The 24,812-nt window shown below is 41.4% G+C and overlaps 1 protein-coding gene across 9 annotated transcripts in view; it reads left to right on the top strand.

The window, feature by feature from the left end:
- BCOR (BCL6 corepressor) overlaps window positions 1-23,470 on the top strand; it is a 165,616-nt gene extending 142,146 nt beyond the window's left edge. For all 9 annotated transcript variants that reach the window (XM_089511847.1, XM_089511845.1, XM_089511843.1 and 6 more), the window contains 5 exons: window positions 7,391-7,557; window positions 18,727-18,872; window positions 20,859-20,936; window positions 21,084-21,234; window positions 22,386-23,470. In XM_089511847.1, coding sequence (XP_089367973.1) covers window positions 7,391-7,557; window positions 18,727-18,872; window positions 20,859-20,936; window positions 21,084-21,234; window positions 22,386-22,674 — 831 coding nt within the window. In that variant the 3' untranslated portion in view covers window positions 22,675-23,470. The remainder of the gene's footprint in view (window positions 1-7,390; window positions 7,558-18,726; window positions 18,873-20,858; window positions 20,937-21,083; window positions 21,235-22,385) is intronic.
- Window positions 23,471-24,812: the final 1,342 nt, after the last annotated feature.

Raw genomic sequence — 24,812 nt, 5'->3', positions numbered from 1 at the left:
CTTTCAGTCTCTCACACATACATACAGTCCCTTGCCTGCATCTCCTCGGTGCATTTCATCAAGTTCCTCCTCCCTTGGCGGTAGAAGTGGCAGCAGCTGGGCTGGGCTGAGTCACCCTATTTACTACAAACGTGAATGTATTTTCAGAGTGCCAGTTCTTGTGTAGCCAAAGCAACAGTGTCCCCGCAAAAGCAGGAGGTGTCGCCAGCCCCTCCTCTTCTGAACTTTTGTGCTTTAGCTCTTAAGTGCACAGCTGGCTGCCACACGCCAGTGGGAACCTTGTCTCTGACTTCCATAGGGTGCTTCTCGTAGCTTAATTAATTCAAACTGTATTCCATGAGCTTTCAGTGAAAACAAATAAGGACAATGCTGAAGGCCCTTTCTAGAGCAAACAGTGACAAACACCAAATTAAAATTCCTCCTAAAGCAGCTGCACTGAGTGCACAGTGCAAAGGAAAAAGGAGAAGCATTGAAAGGTGATGATAAAGAGGTGGTAAATTTGCATGTGTTCTCCATCTTGACTTAAATGTACCCAGGGAACAGGAAGGTGCAAATAAGTCTGTCTCCAGTCTGTGTTACTTTTGCGTATGTGTACGTGTACCTTCAGCTTGCCTGTTGATTTATGGTGACCCCACAAATTTCATAGGTTTTTCTTAAGCAAGGAATACTCAGAGATGGTTTTGCCAGTTCTTTCCTCTGAAATATAGCCTGCTATTCCTTGGTGGTCTCCTATCCAAACATTTACCAAGGCTCACCTTGCTTAATTTCCAATATCAGTTAGGATCCGGTGCCTTTATTAAACCCATTTTGCAAAACCCACACAAATTAACATCCGTTTCCATACACAGTTTTCTACTGCATACATACTTCACACATATAACAGACATCTTTTAAGCAGAGAACCGAATCACAAAGTGCAGAGTCTGAAGGATGAAATGCATTATGATCTGCCTTGCAAATTAAAAATATAAACCAAACAAAGCTCTGCAGTGTTTCCACTAGAAAGGCTTCTTTCCTTTCATCGTGTAGACACTGGGACAAACAAGATGTGATGGGTGCAATTCTGTGTATTTGAACCAGAGCTTGGAAAAATAACAATTTTTTGGACCGCAACTCCCTGAATAATCCAGCCAGCTTCTCAGTATGTCTCTCTGTACAGTACTGAAAGTATAGAAGTAAAGCCCATGGATCTGTTGAGTGAGGGAGAGAGAAAGTGTGAGTTGTAGACAGGAAATCAGAGGTTTCCTTCGAAGTTTCCCCAGAGGAATGGGGCTTGTCTTGCAGAGTGCTTTACAAGCCTCTGAGGAGGAGAATTAGTGGGCCTCCAAAGGTACTTTGGCCACAAGAAGGGCTATTTACTCCAAGCTCTCTGTTTCCAAATGCCCTGCTTATTTTTTTTTAAAGGGGATTTTTTTGGACCCTGGTTCTTTCTCCCCTCCACACTCCTTCCGTCAAATTTAAGGAGAAATATTTCCAGATGAAGCATGCCCCTTCCCTCCTGTTTTCTTTAAGTGACAGCTTCTGATGTTAAAGGTGTCTCCATAGCAACAAACAGTTTCTTCTCCCCACCCTTCCCATCTTTCTCCAGGAAGTGGTTCTGCATTGTTTGGAAAACAAGGCCTGTGATGTAAATCACTGTGACAGGGCTGGCTTTTTGCGTTGCAAAGAGACTTTAGGCACATTATTCTTTCAGTGATTTTCTTTGCTGGCTTGGATAGGGAGCGATGCTCAGGATGCTCTGTGGATCCATACTCACGGAGTATGGATCTACAAAGGCAGCCTGCCACACGTACTACCGCAGCAAATGAGACCTCACTCCATTCCTCTGTTTTCTCACACAGACACACACTTTTAACTGCAGTCTTGATCTTAGTAGAGAAGAAGGCATTTTCAACCTCTGACTGAAGATGAGATTTAGAAGTGGCTTAACCGGCCTTCCCTCTGCTGCTGAGCCACCATATTTGCACTTTTACAAGAAGCAGTGGAAATTGTTCAGGTTTAGTTGATGGGAATTTACTGCATTTACTGCAAACAGTCTAAGAACTTAGAAGAGGTGCATAAAAGGAGCACAAGTGAGACCTGGCCAGTAGGCGTCAGATTAAATGCAGTGTTTACTCTTGTAAACATGGGAATTGTGCAGCTGTCCACCATTGGCTGTGCTAGCTTGAGTTGCTGGGAGTTGCAGTCCGGTAATTGGGAAGGCCCCATGATTCTCAGCCCTGACAGTCACCTGAGTTTTGCTTGATGTGGCATAGCAAATCTAGGCTCTGTCCATCTGTATGTGTGTGTATTTATATGTGCCTTCAAATCATTTGTTGACTTATAGTGAACCCTTGAATTTCAACTGCCCAGAGGATATTTTTGGCTACAGCTCCCAGATTATGGAATGGCCTTCCGGATGAGATCCACTCTAAATAGCTTGAAAAAAGCTGTTAGGACGGATCTCTTCCGGCAGGCCTTTCCTGAATAGATACCCGGCCACCAGAAGTAAGCCTAACCAATCTATCCCTGATTCCTTGTTGTAGTCATTGCTGGCCAGTGTTATTATTTTCAGCTATGTTTGATATTGTAAATTGTTTAATTGTATTTTATGGGGGGGGGGTTGTGGGATATGGATTGTATGTTTTAATGTTGTAAGCCACCCTGGTTGCGTTGTGCATAGGGGCGTGGTAAAAATAAATATTATTATTGTTGTTGTTGTTGGGTTTACTTAGGCAAGGAATACTCAGATGTGGTTTTGCCAATTCCTTAATTATGTTATGTGCCTTCAAGTCATTTCTGATTTATGGCGACCCTAAAGTGAACCTATCACGGGATTTGTTTTGGCAAGACTTGATCAGAGAGGGGTTTGCCTTTGCCTTCCTTTGAGGCTTAGAGAGTGTGTTTTACTCAATATCACCCAGTGTATTTCCATGGCTGAGCAGGAACTTGAACCCTGGTCTCCAGAGTCATGGTCCAACACTCAAACCACTACACCATGCTGGTTCTCTTCTGTCCTCATACGTACATCCAAATTCTTGTATATAAACACTCCACTCACCCCCAAACAAATCTCTACTTTCGTATCACTGCTCATCATGTGCTTTCAGCCACGTGTCCTGGAATTCAACTGAGAGAGCTGAAAATTCTATGAATTGAATAAATCATGTTTAAAGAGTTAATGAGGCATTTAATTAATTAACCATAAAACTCTACATTGTTACATTTTGTGGTTAATGACATTGGATAAAATCCACTGGGAACTTCTCCAGTTTTGTGGTAAGAAGCTGTTTGTAGAATGGGTGCAGTCCATCAGAGACTTCTGTGCAAATTAAATGAATGGAACTTAAGCAAGAGCATGTGCCAGTGTGTGTGTAGGGGGAGACCCTAGCCATTTCTCACTTATACATATTCAGCTATTTAATGATAAGCAACTGCTATATTGTCCATTAAATAGTACTGGGCTTTTCTTGTCTTCTAAGACTGAAATGGCTCCATAGGTCATTGGCACAAAACCTGCTTTTTTGGATAAAGGAGTCCCCATCTATATTTTCAGACAGTGTTAAGGCTGACAAAGACCTACTTAAAGTTCTGGGGAGCAGAAAAAGGGAACCTTATTTGCTGGGTGTAGCCATGTCCTTTTCCCTTTTCACTATTCTTTGGATGTTTCCCAGATTTTATAGAAGTTTTTTCCTTATTCTAGAAAGTTGAACCGTATTTCTTGAGGCTTCTTCCTGTTGTATGCCTTCAAGTTATTTCCAATTTAGGTAAACCTATCAGAAGGTTTTCTTGGCAAGATTTATTCAGAAGGGATTTGCCTTTGCCTTCTTCTGAAGCCGAGAGGGTATGACTTGCTGAAGGTCACCCAGTGGGCTTCCAGGACTCAGCAACGATTTGAACATTGGTTTCCCAGTGCCCTAGTCTAACTCTCAAACCACTATATTGTACTGGCATCCTTGAGGCTTAGTTACTGGCAATAAGAGCTTCGAATTAAAATATGATGGAATTTTTGGTTCCATCCTTTTTTTTATCTTTGCCATCACTCACTGCCCCTGAAAACTTATCTGAAGTTGAATTTGAAAGATGGGTCCCTATCTTTTTTTCTTTTTCTTTTTTTTTGCGAGTCTTCTCAGCAGAGTAGACCATGTTCCTCCAGATATTTTGACCATAAGCCTTAACTCAGCATGATCAATGATCAGGAGTGGCAGAAATCTGGGAGCTGAACATCTGGAAACACCCAGGTTTCCAGACTGTGGCCAGTAGACTGATTTTACATCAGGCAGATGGAGCATAATGTGCATATTCATACCTGCCCATCCATACATGTCTGTTTGACTGGATCCCAAAGGACTATCCTCTTTTGTGTTCTATCCAAAATCTTGCTGCACCATTTGTGGAGCCTTGGGCAGGGCCACTGTTGCAGCTGTGAGGAGAGGAAAGAGCAGTGGGGCAATTCATACAGTATGTTGACAAAATGGGCTCATCTCAGGTTGGGGTGGGGGGAGGAAATGTACTCACAGATGGAGTGCGCTATCCTATCCCTTCTCCTTAGAGCTTTGGTGGAGTTATCTCCCTGCTATCTCCTCTCCCCACTGGTACTTATGAGCAGCAGTGTGCCCCCCCTGGGCTTTCACAGCTGCAAGGGGTGGGAGTTTGTGGTGTAGCATCTTGTGCTTCATCCAGGAACAGATATATGCACATGTATGCCACACCTGTGCTCCCAGATGTCACTAACAGGATTCTGTCCAATGTATGCCAGATGGACTGCATCAGTCTAAGGTAGCTTCATAGGTTCAAGCTCCTTTTTGGGTCAAATTAGAATTAGCTCAATGGCATTTGTTTTTTCTGTATGGCAATGTACTTCTAACCTTGAAATTGGATGACAAAAGAGGTACAAAAAGCAAAAAAAGGAGCTCTTTCCATAGGTTTTTCTATAGCCCCTTTGGTGCGGGACAGACTGTCCAACAAGGACGATCTCCCAGTGCCCAGCTTTGGTCTGCGGGGAAGCCGCAGTCTCCAGACCACAGGACTTCCCTGCAGACTAAAAAGAACCCGCAAAAAGTGGGTTCTTCTTGCAGCGCCATTATGATGCTGCAGTGCGCTAATGGCGCACTCGTGACGTCACAATGGCGCTGCGATGTGCGGACATGGCATCCATCACATAATGATGGCGGCGCCCATCTGTACAGGGCGCCACCATTTTGATGCCCTTGTCACGTGCTGGGGTGAGGGGCGTCTAGAAGCGCTGCCCCTCACACGTGTCGAGGGCGCCCTATCGCGCCCGTCTGGACCGGGCCTTTGTTACTCTAATTCAGTGGTTCCCAACCTTCCTAATGCCGCGACCCCTTAATACAGTTCTTCATGTTGTGGTGACCCAAACCCATGAAATTATTTTCATTGCTACTTCATAACTGTAATTGAATAGGTGTTTTCCAATGGTCTTAGGTGACCCCCATGAAAGGGTCATTCGACCCCAAAGGGGTCCCGACCCACAGGTTGGGAACCACTGCTCTAATTTGATCTGCTGGCTACAGGCTACTGCTGATTAGAGTAGCAAATAACAACTAGAGCTTGAAAGATTCTCAGAATCCCAGTGAAGCTGTGTTGGCTGGGGATTCTGTAGTCCAAAAACAGAACTCTTCCAATTGCTGATGGATGGCATGAGAGCTGGGCATATAGACAGGGGAAGAAAATGTGTGGTACTCCAGATGTTGGTCTGCAAGTGTGATCAGCCCTAACCAGCATAGCCCATGGGTGAGGAGTGCTGGGAACTGCCATCCAACAACATCTACACACGGTCGTATGATTCGTACTCTAGCTTTTGAAAAGCTGAATCTTGTTCCTGATGTGGCTGATATAGTTAATCACAGTTACATGACTGGGCTACTTCTTTAGTTCTGACAGACAGCTCATTCATTTGTCACTATCCACTTCAACCTGGTTAGTAAAGGCCCGCTAAGGAAACAGTTTCATGCTGTATCCTAGCTACCAACTCCTCTGGTCAGGTATGTGAAGACTCGAGATTATGATGGGCTTTCCAGCAGATTTGGAGCTGCAAGGATACATTGGCTGGCCTGGGGAAATGTACTTTGTGCATTATACTGTAATAAAATCATAAGGTGTCTTAGAACTCCCTCCTAATTTTCCTTTATCTGCTTTTGTCTGTGAAAGGAAATAACCATCTGATGATATGTGATGGTTCTTTGCTAACTTCACAGCATTTACATCACATTTTCCCTCTGTACTTGTTCAACCATTCAGGGCAAATTGAGAGGGATGTGTTAATTATCACAGATTTTTGAGCTAGGGAGATAGAATGGTCCTAGGCTCAGAATATCCATATTCATCCCAGATTTCAGTTATGAGAAGTGAGAAATGCTACATTTGCATGGCAGCTGGATTGTGTTTGAAAGGCTTCCACTATTAGCAAAACAAGGCACCATGATCTTGGTTGTAGAAGAATTTTTACCTCCATGAAGACATCTCAAGTTTGTAGAAAAATTTTGGAGAAAGGCCACCACATTGGGCAGACTGGTTTACACATTACCTTACCTGTGACAGGCTTGTTTCCTTGTGATTAATTCCTACCATGCACTTGAATGGGCACAAATATTCTCTAAGTTAATTCTGCATCACAGTGTTGTGGCTTTTTGACTCTGGCAGGTATCGCTGTGGACATGGAACAGAGGAAGAGAAACTGCCAAAACAATCTTTTAGTGTTTGTCATATCTTGTGATGTTTGTTAGCACACGAGAACAGGGTTGTTTTTTTTTAATTGAAACTGCTACAGTTTTCTGAGAATAGTACTACTCCAGACACTGAGAATCAAAGAATAGGGAGAATCCTGACTCCAAGAGGCAGCTGATGCCCATTTAAGCTGTAAGGTTCTGAAAGTGGATTTAAGGTTTCAGTAAGAAACCAGGAAGATGTCCAGGTGAACAGAGGTGTAAATAATTATTTTGGAAAGGATCTAGAAGAAGGGAGGGTAGACAAGGCAGACACTTTTGGAACTTATCTTTTGCATAGCAAGTCCATGATAACAACGGCAACTCTAAAATGTATGCATCCACATTGTTTCCTTGTGTTAATTTGGAAAAATAAATGTCTGAAGATGAATTGCACCACAGTCTAAATTGTATGTTCTGTTGGAATCTGGGAAGCTTAAATGTGTTGAGAGCCAGGGCAGTTTGGGATATCCCAATCTTCTTCCTTCTGGGTTAATGGCTGGTTTTGTCTTTCAGAGTTTTGACTCTTTCAACTGAGATGAGAGAGATAAGGTTCTTCCTTCATCCCTTTGTAACTTGTTAATAGCCCAGTCAGAGGGGTATTCCCAGCATGTTAAAAGTGATGGTATGCATGTCTCCACAGCAACAAACAACTTGGTCTGTTTTCTCCTGCTTCTCTTTTCCAGGAAGTGGTTCTGTATTGTTTGGAAAACAAAGTCTGTGATGTAAATCATCGTGACAATGCTGGTTATTGTGCCCTGCATGAGGCCTGTGCCAGAGGCTGGCTGAGCATTGTGCGACATCTCCTTGAATATGGAGCCGATGTTAACTGCAGCGCTCAGGATGGAACTAGGTTAGCAGCACTCTGTTTACTAACATTGAAACTGTTTCTGCTTTTTGTACCACATTACAACACACAGCTGGATTAATGTTACCAGCAGCTTTGAAATCAAGTTGAAAGAAATGGCATATTTCTCCTAAAGCTAAGGTCTGGGTTTGTGCTATAATGCCCAGAGGCCTCTAGCCAGGATGTTCGCTGGGAGATGTAGTAAACCTTTCCTAGCCCTGGGCTAGAGTCTCTCAAACTTTGAGAGCTGGCACTTATTTGCTAATTTCTAATTTATTTGCGTACTGTGCTTTGTCAAAGGATGCAGTGTAATTCCTGAATACAATTTTTGTTGCACGTATATTCATGCATAAGTAGCACTAGTCTTGCTGATTTCAGTAGAGCTGGTTTATATGGAAAACATTCACAACCCTCACTGATCATGGTCTTAATTTGTCAAAAAAAGTTTTGCCAGTTCATAAAAGACGTTTTTCATCATTCCTCATGACTGCTTTGTATTGATGTGGGTACTGACGTCCGTTCATTGTTTGTGCTGTATTCTATTCACTCCCTGCATTGTTTATATATTTTAATTCTGTTATGAACCTCACTGCTTTTAAAAGGGCAATGTTTATGTCCATTCTTGAAGAGTCTCATGCAGATTTATTAAATGGTTGGAAAATGCAGTACTTCCATCAGTTAGCCTTGTTTATACATTTCTAATTGTTCAAAAAGTGCAAGAAAAATCCCTGAAGTAAAATGAAAGAATGTACTGTTAAGAGTTTTAATATTTGTCTGTTATTTGTGATACCCAGACAAAGCAGACAAGTAGTCTGCTGTCTATAACTGCATGTACTCATCTTCTTTTAACCTTCTAGTTCATATTCCTCCTACCAGGTACATCTTTTTCTAAAATAAGAGTCTTGATGCATCTTAATGACTCTTAAGACCCACTTATTATGCCAAAAGCTCTTTTTGTTCACAGTGGACTATCTGGAATTTCTATCTGGAAATTATTGTTTTATTCTTCCTCTTGTAATGCTATAAAGTTTTCTTATTAGAATTATTATTGTGTAAAGTTCATCTTGAAAGAGGCAGTTCTGTTGTTGTTTGTAATTTATTTGTTTAAAAAGTACTGTACTAAAAAGTAGTGTACTAAATTTTAAAGTTACTTGGAAGTCTTGGAATGTTTTATATCTTAGCACCAAACCTGGCAGCCCAAGCACATAAAATCAGCATGCCCCTAAGCCAGTAGCCATTTAATTATTGTGCTTTACCTATCAGCTTGCCAGTGTCTGAAGACTTCAAGAAAAACAAAGCCTGCTAAAAACTCCTGACCAGTCTGTCATTATCACCTCGTCAGTTCTATAAAAGCATTTAGAGTGTTTGTTCCTTCCCTCTTTCTAACTAAATAAAAATCTGCCAGGAAAGCTAGGCACCCCACTGTGTGGGGTTTTTTAACCTTAGCAGTCAACCTACCCAGGGCTGCTTTTTAAGGAATCATTTTACACAATAAGGCATGTGGTGCAGACACAAAACCTGGGCTCCAAAAGGCTGTGCAGCCATCCCTTTTCTATAGTATGCCAAGCTGCACTAAATAATTTCTTTTACCCAAATTCTCTTGAGTACTAGCTTCCTTATGATTGGAGGTTCATGTACACAATCCTCATCCCTACCCAACACTTGTATGGCCTTGTGGAGCAATATGTTCTTCCCCTGTCCTCCCATAATTTGCTGGGAACAACCACTGGATTACCCATGCGCAAGATCCTCCCTGTGTGGTCTTTCCACTTTCTGTCTGCATGCTGTGTCCAAAATCTCCCCTTCATGCTGAAAAGGAGAGGTCTGGAAATTGTAGCCAAATGGTGGTATATTCACCTGGGCTAAACACCATAAAAGCACCATATCCTGTCTGATCTTGCATGCTAAGCACGGTCAACCCTGGTCAGTACTTGCATGGGATACTGCCAAGGAATACCAGGTGCTATAGGCTATATTTTAGAGAACCACTTCTGAGTACAGTTACCCCTCCTTTTTTGTGGGGGATCCATTCCGGACCCATTTGGCTTATATTCAAGTCCCATTGGCTTTAATATAGATGCGGGCCTTCCCCCCTCTGTTTGTCCCTCGCACATAAGCGAGGGATGCAAGTCCAAAGACTGTGAGGACTGTATTCCTTGCCTAAGAAAATCCTGTGAAATTCATGAGGATGCTGTAAGTCGATAGGCACATACCAACACACATGGTGTTATATCAACACCATGGGCTTCCATCTCCCAATGGTTTGATAACAGTTACAACATAAGGCCTTTCCCTACCTCCTATGTAGACTGTTGAAATCCAAATAGCTTGAAATGAAAGAAATAGTTTTGTACAAAAAGATTGGTGTGTGAGCTCCAGTTCAGGTTTTGAAAACCTATTTCTGTGCTGTGCACATGTTCAGAGGTGCCATGCTCAAATTCCATGTCGCAAGTCTGACCACCCCTGCAATATACCATCCACATTCTCTTTCCCATAGATTTGACAATGACTCCCTTTTTCATTATGAAAGGAAGCCAAGTTGTAGCTGGAGCAAAATGTTCCTGCCTGTCTTCCTGCATGGGCAAGTCTGCTCTGGCCAAGGTAGTAGGTGCAGATCTCTGCATGGAGCATGCACAAATCTATTATGTAAAATAGGTCTTTTATCAGATTCACTGTTTTGCAGTGGCGAAGTTAATGGAGGGTAGTTATTGTTGCACAGAATGACCTTGTGTGAACACACTAACTCCATGCTTATAAGGAAAGGAAGTACAGATAATATGATGCTTTGATTGGGGACTGCAGTAACTGCAGAGGAATAAAATATAGTTCTTGAGTCCCATAATGGGAGAAGGTTGGGATATAAATTGATTAACCAGTAATTAATAAATAATACGAGCCTATCATGATTGGGTAGGACTCAAGCAGTGAGACTATTCAGTTCAAGTCACATTGTGAATTAATACACCACCACTACCACTGGTTTTATCCCTTCCCTCATTGTACTCACAGGAATAATAACCCTGGATTCCTGCAGTGTTTCCAGTGCTGTGAGATGTTTCAGTCTTCTTATTGTTACTATTATTATTAACTATGCCAGTTCCACAATAGCTATTTTGTCAGCAATTCAGTGGTCTGGCCTGCTAGCAGCTACCATCTTGATAATGTGAGCAAGTTATGGTGAGCAAAGTTGATCACTGGATATCCTGAGCCAGTCTCCTTCGTTCACATTGTGATTGCATATGAAGCAGCTTTTTGCACAGAAAGCATCAGTTTTAAGAGCATCACTGTCTTACTGCTTAATCCACACAAGCAAAATATTGCAGGTGTGCATGATGTTTGAGGGTCCTAGCCCTTTTGTTTTGGGTTCACCACAGTAAGAGAGCATTTCATTCCCTGTAGCTCCTCCTTTTCCTGTGCTCTACAGGGGAAGTCCTGCTAAAGACATAAGAACCATCAAGGGACAGACACATCAGGGTCTTCTCTTCTAAGGCATTGACAGCATGGGACTTCAGCAGTCCAGTGTATCTCCTTGCAGGTTGCTAAAAAGACTGACCTCCCTCCCTCCCTCCCTCCCTCCCTTCCTTCCTTCCTTCCTTCCTTCCTTCCTTCCTTCCTTCCTTCCTTCGGAGACACATCTTCCATGCCTCATAGATCAGATGCTTCTCTTGTTGCACAACACTTTTCTTGTGTTTAGATTATTCATTGATACTGCAATCCTTATCGCACACACAATTTTAAACGTTTTGGGGACTGAAGGAGGACGCTTGTGTGCATGCGCGTCCAGCAGAAAATGGAGTTGATCGCACACGAAGACATCCTCCAACAGTCCCCGTTCCATCCCCCAGCGCGCACCCGTTCCCATCCTGTCCTAACGGGCGCCATTTTTTGCTGATGGAAGGTAGTCTCTCAGGCAAAAATCAGGGCTGGATGCGAACGGGTGCGCGCCGGGGGACTGAATGGGAACTGTTGGAGGACGTCTTCATGTGTGATAAACTCCATTTTCTGCCGGACGCGAGCGCACACGAGCATCCTCCTTCAGTCCCCAAAATGTTTAAAATTGTGCGTGCGATAAGGTTCCACGTTTGTATAGTACTGATCCTGTTTTCTATCCATAATCAGAATCAGGTTGGTGCTTAGCTGATCTGACTTTTAAAGAAGGAAGGTATGCATCTTTGACCCAAGTGACACTTTGCCCTATGCAGAAACGGCACATGCCTCCCTAGCTCCTGATTGGACATGCCGTTTGCTAGAAAAGGTCCAGAGCAATTTTTGTGTTTGTTACATTATCTTAGTGACATCTATATATAAGAACTGGGAGAAAATTTAGTACTTTTCTTCTGTTCCAACTGGGGTGTAACTTGAGCCAGCCTTGTTAGCTACTAAGTGTTCTTAAGAGTTTTGAGAGTTCTCACCTGATCTCGATCTCTCGCCCCCTCCTTATCTGTAAGCTTGAGCATTCCATGCACTTATCCAACTGCAAACAGTGAAATGACCTAGAGCTTCTGGCATCTTACTCCCACTATTTTATTTTCCTCAATACTATTTTAAAACTTACTTGTTCTTGGGAAATTCTCCACATATCATAAAATAAGAAATTTACATGTCAAAAGGAGCTATCATTTCATTCAAATTTGCACTGGTGTGGTTACATGTGCTGTGTATTTATGCATCTCTTCTGGACTGAAGTATGTAAAGCTTTGGCCACTGATTAACTGCACTTTCCTCCCCCCTCCCTTTTTTTTTTTTTTTTTGATGAAAGGCACTGGAACAAGTCTGATTATGATGTTCTGACTAGTACTCTGCATGTTCACATTTTGGGGAAATCAGTATGATATATTGTAATGGATAGATTATGACAAGATTATATTCAGTCCTGGTGATATGAAAAACTGCTGGTGTAGTTATGTTGTAGTACCATTGCCTCCCTAGTGCTTGATCTAGCTACTTCCTCAGTGCCTGGTTCCTAGGTTTCCTCAGAACGAAAGTGCTGTTGGAGCAGTGGGCTTGGAAAAGTCACAGACAATTTCCCAAGCTACCCCTCCCAGAATGCCTTGGCTCTAAGGACCGCTTGGAGCCAGGGATTGAGGAGATAACTGAGGGGCTCTTTAGACCAGCCATTAAGGCCGGCCTGAGGTTGGAGTCGGGGCATTGCTGATGCACAGAATGACTTCACCCGCCAGGGCACAGTGATGTTGCACGCCACTCCACATGGCACATGGCATCACGGTGCTCCTCTGGCACTGTGTCCGGATGACTCAGCGCCAAAGGAACTCCATATAGCCATGCCGGTGTGGCTATATGGAGCTCCTTTGGCACTGTTGCTCCTTTTTGCACCTTGGAAAGGCCGAATTGGGGTTGCAGCGTGCAGTTGCTGCAGCCCCCATCTGGCTAGGAAAGGGGCTGTGTGTACAGCTCCTGAGTCTTCATAGAGCCAGCCTCTGGTGAGCAGCAGGTCTGTCTTCTCTGGCAATGGCACACACAAGCAGTGGGTAGTTTGCCCACTCCAGTCATATAGTCTAGTCATAGAACTCTTGTGTCAGTTAAACTTATTGAACAAACAGGTCTTATAACTCGTTGTTGTTGTTGTTGTTGTGCCTGGAAGTTGTTTACAATCATGGGTTTGTTTTTTTGGCAAGATTTCAGAGGTCAGAGGAGGTTTGCTATTGCCTTCCCCTTAGGCTGAGAGCATGTGATTTGCCCCAGATCACCTAATGGGTTTCATGGCTGAGTTGGGAATCGAACCATGGTCTCCAAACTCAGACCACTACCATGCTTGCTTCTTGTGCTCGTGCCAAAATTGCTTGTGCTATGGATCTTTGCATCACCTCATGTAGGTGTTTTGCATTCTCCCCCCAATATAGGTGTTCTTTCTCTCTTCTCATCCATTCACAGTATGCATTCCTTAGATTGTGATCCACTTCTTTTAGCTGGAAATGGTCCAGTCCCTTTTAACAAGAATAGCAGAGGCCATGGTGGAATCATCTAAATTTTTTGCCTCTTTGCTGCAGTGAAGAAATCTGTTTCTGTTCTGCTGTATATGAATGGGGCTGTAGTATCCTAGAGCTAGAAAGGACACTGTAGGCCACTTAATCCAACTTCTTGCTCAGTGCAGGAAATCTAGAACTATGTTCACTTGTCTGGCCTCTGCTTGTAGATTTCCAGTAAGAGTGAGATTATTACAGATTACAGATTTCTGATGATTTAAACCCATTAGATCTAGTCTTCCACTGTGCCACTGTGGGCAGTAGAGAACAATTATCTCCTCTGTGACAGCCCTTTGGGTATTTTCATTTATTGATTGATTGGTTTGATTTTATTTGATTTATGTCCTGGCTTTCTCACAAAATAGGACCCTAGGTGACCGAAGGATGGTAGCAGCCTATGGTAGCAGCCTATGTTAGTGGCATCATGAATGAAAGCAAACTCCAGTTAACCAAGAATAGCAATGAAGGATAAGAAAACTTTATTTCTTTTTCTACTTATTTCATTTCTGAGAAGGATAGGATGGTTACAAGTGTATTAGGGGAATATCCAATCCATATTAAGTCATTTTGTGTATACACTGTACTTTCTTTATGCTGGAGTAGACATATCTGATTTGGTTGCACATAGCATAGTAATGGGACATGGAAAAGAATCCTTGAACATTTCAGACAGTCTTATATTCTGTCAGTTTTTTGGCTCTAGCTCACAGTTTGGGATGTATAAATCCCTTGAAACATGTGCTTTAAGCATGTCTAATTGGCGGTTGGATTTCTGTTGTTATCACAGTTTGAACACAGTCCTAAATCCAGTTTTTAGTTTCAACTACAGTGTAGATGCACTGAATCAATAGGAACTTGGGAGGTCAACACTTAGGCAAGCACCATTGATTCACTATGTTGAAAATTCTGACTATTTAGGCTAGAAGTGAAAATCATGCTTCCCTTCATAATCTTTTGACTACCACCCCAGGATTCCTTGATGTATTCTTTTTCATTAGTTTCTCTCTTTAAAAGAGAAGTGTATGAAAATGTCATCTTGCTCATTTCAAATGCTGGTTCTGCTGTTGTCAGCTGCACTTGAATTTCTGTTTTGGGAAGACAATATCCTGTATTAGCTAATTTTTAGGAGAGTTGGAGTGGCTTTTTGCTACTGGGTTACCACTTGTGAGGACGACTTATGCTGAGATATTTGGAATACCCAACTGAATCAAGAGGTTACATTTGACCAGAGGTGTGTGCGCACATGCAGAGCTTTGTGGGTAGGATCTAGCCTTGGACATTTAATTAATTAATATCTCAGACCCTGCTTATCTCTATGATCAGATGGGATTGGTGCCTTTAGGGTATTTAGGCCATGTACTTTATATGTTTTTCTTCTTCTAGATAAAAAGATTCCAACTTCCTTGTAAGCCTGAATGTAGTTCATTTTGGAAAGTTAGAAAAGATTAAGTGAATGACATCTGTGCTCTTAGCTTTGGAATGTTTAATGTTTTTTAACCCTTCTGTTGTCTTATGCTGATGTTGCCCCTTACCTATATGATACTTATGGCTTCTGAACACTTTAGTTGCTGATGTGAATGAAAGGAGCCCACATAGCTATGTAACTTAAGCTATTTGAAGATTAAAATTGGTACAGAAAGCTCTGTGGTCCTCTGCTGTGATGCAATATTAGCTAGCTGCATGCTAGCGCTAGGATTCCCCCCCACACACACACACTTTTCAGTGAAGTTACGCAGAGCTTCAAAGTTACCTTTTGGTACTGCAAGTCCCTCAAACCTACAGCCAGCACAGCTGCTGTGGTATTCTATAGTCTAAATCTTCCTCTCCCAACTTCATATTTTTCCCTTATTGTAGTCTTTCCCTATGGTTTCTTTGAACTTTCATTTGTGTCTAATTTTTGTGCTATCATATTGTCCTCTGGCTGTCTTATTCTGAGATGAAGCCTGCCAGGAGGAGCAGGAAACTCAGGCAACTTTGGTAGGCCACGGGGTGTGTGTGTGTACGTAAAAGAGGCTGGGCTCTGAGGTCTGAAGAGCAGCTGCTTCCTGTGCTGGATGCCTGCAACAGCTGAGAGAGGAAGCAGTTTTTGCAGGTTGCGAGGCTGGCTGGAAGCTAAATAGGAGAGACAGCTGGTCCTGAAAGTGATGTGATCTATATAGGCAGTGAGGTGAACAAGGGTGGGAGAGGAATGGACTCTCAGTGCCTTTGCCTTAAAGGATAGTCCAGCCCAAGTCTTCTCCCAGCAGAATCTGTATGCACACAGTAGGAATTTTCAGTGTGTCTCCCTTCTGCAGAGCTTGAGCAGGTGTGCATGCCATGTGCCCTATATAGCAGAAAAATCTGTTTTCTTGCTCAAAATGGGAGCTGATACTTGTTAAGATTAAGTCATTTAGATTTGTTGGATAAATGTTATTGTTTCTGGAAGGGGCATAAAATGGAACTGCTAAATGCCAGAAATGCATACCAAAGAAAAAGAGAGATGCTCAGTTTTTGTGATCAATTCTGTTTTTCTTTGCTGGTGACCAATCTAAGTTGTCCAGGCAGCATTCTGCTCTGTTTATCTGTCTGTTTTTGAGTGTAATAACAGGGGAAGTTTGTGGAAAGTATGACATCACATCATTGCATTGAGGTAAATGCTTTTTTCCTAAGGCATTAAGATTGTCTACTTAATTCCCTGCATTTCTGCTTTTGATGACAGTATAAAAAATAAATAAATAAAAATTTTATTTCTATAAAATAAAAGTATAATATTTATTTATTTATTGTATTGATTGATTGATTGATTTCCCACCTTTCTCCTCTAAAAATTGCTTTATAAAAGACAGTGGCAAGTATAGAAGCTAGTTGTAAACACTGTGCATAGCAGGCGTGCACTATTGAGACTCAGCAAGCTAAATGCAGGCCCCCTGCCATTCATGTGCCCTGCCAACATCTGTACAATTCTCTGTTTCTATTATCCCAGATGAAAAGCCAAACCAGGATGTTTACTGGGTCTCTGGTGGGCTGCTATCAAAAGTTGTGCAGTTCTGATTACAGCATAATAAATCCCATTTTCTTACTATGTGGACATATGAAACCTAAGCGCCTACTGCAAAATATATACTTGTTATCTTAGCCAGTCAGACTCCAGCTTTTGTAGTTCCAACTGTCTGCTCTACCTTGATTTCATTAGTTAGTCTTTCTCTAGGAAGAAAATAAAATACAGTAAATCAAGAGTGGCTGTCCAATGCCTCTAACAGAGGGAAAATCTATGGCAATTATTACATTTACCCATTGGGTGGGCCAGTCCTCTGTGTGTGAGTAAGGGAAGGCACGTGTATCTGTGTGCATACATTCCATTTTGTTGAGGGGATTACTGACATCTAAATATCAATGGTTGAAATCTTTATGCTCTTTGACTTCAGTATCAGAATTCCAATTTAAATTATCATTTAGATAAAGCGCTTTGACACTGTAGTAGCCAGGGTGAATGTGCCTTCTGATTCCTGCACCCCTGTTTCTGACACTGAAGAGCTGATACCTATTTGTCCCCAGTCGTGAGTGTATATTTATGTTCATGCAGATACATTGACACAAATCACACAATTATTATACCTTCAGATAGCATCATTCACAGTTGCAGTTGTCAGAAGGAGTTTGTAAGGGTTTCAATAAATATATGTATATAATACCTACTTACTCTTCAGTTGCAGAGTGGAGGCATGTAACACTGTTTGCACATTCTTGGATGTTTGATGTAGTGAAAGCGGTAACTTTAGAACAGATTGGAAAAATATTGATACCTATTTATTTAGCTTTTTTGAGGAATAATATTTGACAAGTCAAATGTGTAGGTGAATACACTTAAGTGAAAGTATGAGCTATTGTTTACCCATGAATACACCACCGTTTGCCACCAAAGATGCCACCTCCACAGAATTTGATGATGTTCAAAATGGTGTTTATTTAAACAGAAGGAAAATAAGAGGGTGAGACTTGATTGAAGTTCTCATACTAGTGATAAATGGCTAATAACTTTCTGCCTCTTAAAGAACATGGTACTTAATCTAGTCTACTGTATATTGTAAACATGCATATATCATACAAGCCTAACTTTGGCCCGTTACACATGGGCTCTTGAGGCGCCCCCATCACGTGATAGGGGTTGGCCTAGCGTCCACACTGGCCTCACCCCTATCACGTGACGGGGGCGTAATAATGACGGCGCCCTATACACACAGGTGCCGCCATTATTACGTGTCGGACGCATAGCGTCCGCACATCGCGCAGCGCTTCTGACGTCGCGAGTGCACGATTGGCGCCTCGCAGCATCATAACTGCGCCGCGGGAAGAAGCGCCATTTTGGAGCTTCTTATTTGCTCCGCACGGGAGTTGCACGGTTTGGCTGCTGCGGCTCCCTCGCGGAGCAACCAGCAGCGCCGGCAGACCACCGCTTTTAGGTGGTCTGTAACGGGCCTTTAATTCTTAAAGTTAGTATCTTCTTTAAAAATGGTAGGATAGTGGCCATACATCCTGCTTCAGAGTTTAAATAATGCTAATGCTTGTTGTGCTAAATAAACAAACTGTGTCTTGCTGCAGTCTGTCATTCTTAGTAGACCAGTGTGATGTAGCAGCTAAAATGACCAATGCAATTCTAGGCTGTATCAGGAGAAGTATAGTGTCTAGATGGATGGAAGCAATAGTACCAATCTATTCTGCTTTTGTCAGACCTCACCTGGAATACTGTGTCCAGTGGAGGGCAATCAGAATGGTGAATGGTCTGGGAGCCATGCCCTATGAAGAGTGGCTTAGGGAGTTGGATATGTTTAGCTTAAATAAGTGAAGATTAAAAGGTGACCACCATGTTTAAATATTTGAAAGGGTATCATGTTGAGGATGGTGCAAGCTTGCTTACTGCTCCTTCAGGTTCAAACTACAAGAACAGAGATTCCATCTAAACATTAGGGAAAACATCTTGTGACAATAAGAGCTGTTTGACACTGGAATATGCTGCTTTGGAGTGTGGTGAAGTCTGCTTCTCCAGAGGTTTTCAAACAGAGACTGGAAGGCCATCTGTCAGGAGTGCTTTGATTGTGTATTCCTGCATGGCAGGGAGTTGGATTAGAAGGCCCTTGTGGTCTCTTCCAGCTCTATGATTCTTTGGTTTGATGGGTTTTTAAACAAAGATGTTTCTCTCTTCTCCCACCTCCAGGCCTGTCCATGATGCAGTGGAAAATGACCACTTGGAAATCCTCCGATTGTTACTGTCTTACGGTGCTGACCCAACACTGGCCACATACTCAGGTAGAACGATTGTGAAAATGACTCACAGTGAACTTATGGAAACATTCCTCACAGGTGTGTGATATTGTTTTCTTTCTTTGCTTATGAAAAGTGTTGCATATTTGTATTGTTGTTGGGTTTGTTTGCTTTTTTGCTGAAAACAAAAATATTGTAGCATCTTTGGCACAAGCCTTCATAGATTACAACCCATGCCTGGGAAAGCTTGTAGTCTTCAATTTGCCACATGACTTTTCTGCAGTTGACTAACACGGGTACCCTCCCACTGGAATTTTTCTACCAAAGTTCCATTACATTCCAGATGATGATAATAAAAACCAGGGATGTAATGTTTAGGGAATGAATTGGCTAGTTTTTAACAGAAATGCAGGCTTTTTATAGTGGACATTATGAGCATTTAACTACTATGCTATGGAATGATTGGCTATTAGGTTTTAGGTTATATTTCCAAACACATTTACTAGGGAGTAAGACCCACTGAACTCCAGGGAATTGCTTCCAAGTTAACACTTTTCGGCTATTCATTCTATTTTTACATTAGTAACAGTACTGAGGGGAAAATTATAATACGTCAAACCAGCTTTTGAAGTGAGGAACAAGGTAGAGCAAAAAGCAGTGTCAAAGAGAGTTTATAGCGATAAGGCAGAATTGTACTTACAAGGAAGCTGCTTTATACTGAGTCAGACCATTGGCCTGTCTAGTTTAGTATTTCTAACTTTCATTGGCAGCAATGGCTCTTTAAGGCTTTCAAAAATATTTTTCCAAGCTCTGCCTGGAGATCTCTGGTGTTCCCTGGCCTGATCCTGAAAAAGCAAAAAGAAATATATTGGGCTCAAAGAGACAGGCCAAAATAAAACTGCTTTGGGTCAGTTTGGAGATATGCTGTTTAAATGACACACACATCCGAAGAGGCCAGAAGCTGTGCCAAAGCTACACTCCAGTCGTTAGGACTGGAGCGTGGCTTTGCTGCTGCTTCCAGCCTCTTAGGGCACATGCAGCATTTAAATAGCATATTTCCAAAGTGACCCAAAGCAGCTTTATTTTGACTTGTCTGTTTGGGCCCTAAAATCAGTTAAATATAGTTGGGAGCCATAGAACAAGTTACAATCAGAGAGACAATGGCGGGATACAAACCGCCATATAGTACGTACAGGATACGTACTAGGGTTAGGAAGGGGTGGTGCTTCCGCACCCCCGTAACCCTAGTATGTATCCTATACGTACAAGATGGCGGCGCCCCTTCCACATGGGCGCTGCCATCTTTACGTACTGGACGCATAGCGTCCAGACGTGTCGCGGCGCCTATGACGTCGCGAATGCGCCAGTGGCGCTTCGCAACGTCATCAGTGCGCCGCAAGAAGAAGCTCCGAAATGGAGCTTCTTTTTTGCTCCGCACAGGAGCCGCGCGGTTTGGCTGCTGCAGCTCCCGCACGGAGCAAACGGCGGCGGCGGGGAAGTGCCGCAAAGCGGCAGTTTGTATCCCGCCAATATATCCTAATAGGCCAAATTAAATGCCCTTAAAAGCCTGTCAAATAAGAGAGACATCAAAGATAATGATCAAGGTGCCAGGGGTACATGCATAGATGTGAGAAGTTACACATTTAGGTGGGAGAACCCAGTAAGGGGCCTCTAATACAGATTTTAACTGCTGGAAGGCTTATGTAATGCATATAAATATAGATACGAAGTATTTTGTGTACTATATATAATGTACATAAGTGTGTATAAAAATATAGTAATCTAAGGTTTATAGCCTGTTTCAAAAATATGTAGAATGAGAAAGCTAAGGGTAGGAAATGGGTCAGAAGAGACAAGTAGAATGGAGCAGAAGAAAGATTTTGGAGAGAAAATGAGAGATTATATCATTTGGGATCTCTAGTGGTATGATCAATAATATTGACGACATATTCTTTGAGAACCTAGCATACAGAACTTCTTACAGTTATAAATAATAGTGACAGTCTTATGACAGACTGTCTGGAAAACTTTCCAATTCTTTTTGTTTTGTTTTGACTTGATATTTGTGTTGTTGTTTCTCTCTAGAGTATTTAACTGACCTGCAGGGTCGAGGTGTTGATGACCCTGGCTTACACTGGGAGTTTTATGGCAGCTCTGTGTGCGGTAAGTAAACATTCTCTTTTTGTATTATGCATGGGAGTTTCTGTATAGAGCAATTGGGGTGGAAATGGAAGAAAGTCCAGTGAGAAGTACAGTGTATGCTTCACAATGTTCTTTATTTATTCTTTTTAATTTTTTTTTTAAAAACAGAGCCAAAAGGTGAGTCAGGATTTGACATCCTGTCTAATCCACCTGGTCCAAGTGATGAGGATGAAGATGGCTTTAGCGATATCTTTGAGTTTGAATTTTCAGATGTGCCTCTCTTGCCATGTTACAACATCCAGGTGTCTCTTTCTCAGGGGTAAGAACCATCATAATTTGTACTGGGGAGAAAATGGGACTTTAACTGCTAGTAGGTATATAATATACATTTGGGTTGATTATTACGTTTTGTGATTCCAATATAACTGGTGACAGCAAGATTTTTTGTTGTATTAAATTCACTATTATTTTTTCCATATTGATTTATTAGAAATGTATTTTCCCTCCTGATTTTATTTCTATTGAATATAGAAATCAGCTTTCCCCCTGCACATTGTTTCCTTTAAAACATGAAAACAAACTGTGGGTACACTCTGTATTCCACTGCCATAAACTGCAGATCTCTTCCCTCTCTCTCTCTGCATGTTTGTATGTACTGTGTACTAGTTTAGTTCTAAGTGCAGAACACAATTAGGTCCTGTGTCTTAAAGAGTTTTTAAAAATTAAACTTTCTAATTCCTGTCTGTGGAACAACTTCAGAAGCATGACCCTGCTGCCTGGGGATGTTCTGAGAATTCTAATTCAGATGTCTAAAAATGTAACATTTCCAACTGTGCTTAAGTATTATGTTCATGATCTTCAAAGGTTCAAATGTGAGATTGCTTGATTTTGTTGTGGGCCTTCAAGTTGTTTCTGACTTATAGTTTTCATAAGGTGATCCTGTCCAAGATCTTCAGGGCAAAATTTGTTCAGAGGGGTTTGCAATTGTCTTCATCTGAGGCTGAGAGAGTGTGACTTGTCCAGGGTTACCCAATAGGTTTCCATGGCCAAGCAGGGATTTGAACACTGCTGTTCAGTGTGTCAGTCCAACACTAAACCACTACACCACACTGACTCTCAAATTCACTTGTTAGTTCCTACTATAGTTGACCCATTGAACTAGTTGTTTAAGTGGCAAGTCAACACTTACCTAAATCTCTTTGATTAAATGGGTTTACTCTAGCTGGAACTAGCAATTACATTTACTTTACAGTGTTGGCTACTTGGCCTCCCAAAGGGAGGGTATGCATGTGCACATAGATAGTAGGTTATTTCTAATCTCTTTGCCCAAAGTAGAGCTATTGCCATGCATCTTACAAATGGAATGTGGCCATTCTGGTAATGCAGTTATTACTGATATAGTTATGATGATGGAAACCATTGTGTCATCTTGTTGGTAATTTGATCTTCTTTCTTTACTTTGTCCTACAGCCCACGAAACTGGTTACTGCTCTCTGATGTAGCAAAGAGGCTGAAAATGTCACCAAGGATATTTCGCTGCAATTTCCCAAGTGTGGAAGTTATCAGCATCACAGAGGCAGAATTTTTCAAGCAGGTATCACTGAGCCAGCTGTTCTCTTGCCAGAAAGATCTAGAAGCTTTTAATCCAGAAAGCAAGGAACTCTTGGACTTGGTGGAGTTCACAAATGAGCTGCAGTCTTTGCTTGGATCCTCACTTGAGTGGCTACATCCAGATGAGGATGCTGATAATCATTGGTGAACCTCCAAGCCACTTAATGTATAGTTTTCTGTGAAGTTATTTCTTTATGTATATGTGTTTAATTCAGTTGTTTCTGTAAAGAAAGGACACTGTAAAATAAGATATGTTTCCTTTATATACATATATTATAAATATATATATATATATATATATATATATATAAATTCTAGTTGGGTGGACTTTTAGAAGAATTTTTTTAGACACTTCACTCAGTTTTTACAAATTGATATATAATATTCCTTTAAATGCACACAAATTTTGGTATAAATTTGTTTTACTTGCGACTTTTTTTTAAAAAAAGAAACATGGCTTTGCTTCATTCAAAGCGTTGGTTATACAGAAGACACCTGTTATGGGTGACATGATTACAGTCATGTAGTTGGCTTGGCTTGGCTTGGGAGATTGTTAGGGAAGGCACTTCATCATTTGTTTTTGTTTACAAAGTTGCCTGCTTTGGCCAGGTAAATGCTATTGAATATAATTCAATAGACTGTACTATAAATTAAAACTATCCATGCACATTGACTAATTGTGTGAAATTTTATATCTTAATTTAAGAGATGTGAAATTTAGTTTTCACATGGCAAACTGGATTGTTTATATGTATATATATATGTATATGTTTAAACATTTGATGCCCCTTATTTAAAAGAAGACTTTGAACTATTTTTTCTGTACCTTGTAAAATATTGAAAACTAACCTATGTTGAAGTTGTTTAAAATTGTACAGAAGCTAAATCTTTTTTCTGAATTGTGTGTTTATGTTTGAGATCTGTGTTTTAACTTTGTAAGTAAATTCTGCCTTTGTATTTATATTTTACAAAAAAAAAATCTTAAGGGCAATAAAACAGTTGAGAAAACAATATCAAAATAACTTTTATATGATCTTCAAGCAAAGTAAGGGCCAAAATGTGTCATGGTTATTTATTTATTTACGGTATTTATACCCCGCCCTTCAGCCCTACATTTGGCATGTCTTTCCATGTATGTAGAAATGCACAAACATGTGAATCCCCATATTTGTGGGTGCATCACATACTGCCCCTACTTGTTTATAACTATAGATGTGTGACAAGCTGGGCATATATACACGGCCACATCCAGGGCTGGACTGAGCTCTGTGTTATGCCAACCAAGACCTTTTTTGTGTGCACTGGGATACTGGTGTGCTTCTGGATTGCATTCTTGCAGGTATTTTGATCTAAGTACCTTGAAAGATTAGCTTGCCAAAGACATTTGCTATTAAAAATTATGGGTATTTTTAGACTTCTAAAAATATCTTGTCACCAAACTACTGCACTGAGACAGTTTACTAGATAAAACTGCCAGCAGGGAAGGCCATCAAGAATGGGTATGGGCTCCAGTGGAAAAATAATATTGGGTCCCTTTATGTAGAGCTTCTTTGTTTATCTGATAGCAATATGGGACTGTATTCTGTTGCCAGGACAGCCAGCATTAGTATGCAGTTGAAGGCCAATTTAATACATATCAAATGTTCAGGAGTCAATCTTAACAGCATATAATTCTGGAATAAATTATATGAGAAAGCATATTATAGGGGGGACCATAGAAATATCCCCTTTTTTGTTTTAAAGACCTGCATATAAGATCAGGATTCTGCTCATAAGTTAAGCCTTGAACTAATTCCCATCACTGTGTTTGTTGTTGTTGTGTGCTTTCAAGCCATTTCCAAATTATGGTGGCCCTAAAGCTATCCTTGGTATGATTTGTTCAGAAGAGGTTTGCCATTGCTTTCCCCAGAGGCTAAGAGCATTACTTGCCCAAGGTCATCTAGTGGATTTTATGGCTGAACCGTGAATCAAACTCTCCTGAGTTCCAGTCCAATACTCAAACCACCATGCAACACTGGCTCTCCTCTGGGTCCCTGGCCCTGTGTATGGATCACATTTTAATGTAGCTGTTGAAGAACTAAAATGCATGCTATAGACCAAGAATTAAAGCACTATATAAGTCATTGCTCCCTCATACACTAATTCAAATCTGCCTAAATACTCTGAAGGCACCAGATCTTGAAAGCTAAGGAAAGTGAGGCCTAGTTGTACTTGGAAGAGAGACTGGCCAGGGAATATGAGAAGCTGTAGAATACATTCAGAAGAAGCCAATGGCAAACCACCTGT

Source organism: Sceloporus occidentalis, unplaced genomic scaffold, assembly GCF_023333645.1.
Source record: "Sceloporus occidentalis isolate IW3139 unplaced genomic scaffold, rSceOcc1.0.p SCAF_2, whole genome shotgun sequence".
Taxonomy (NCBI): domain Eukaryota; kingdom Metazoa; phylum Chordata; class Lepidosauria; order Squamata; family Phrynosomatidae; genus Sceloporus; species Sceloporus occidentalis.
The sequence above is the reverse complement of the archived record's forward strand: the minus strand, read 5'-3'. Positions and strand labels throughout refer to the sequence as shown.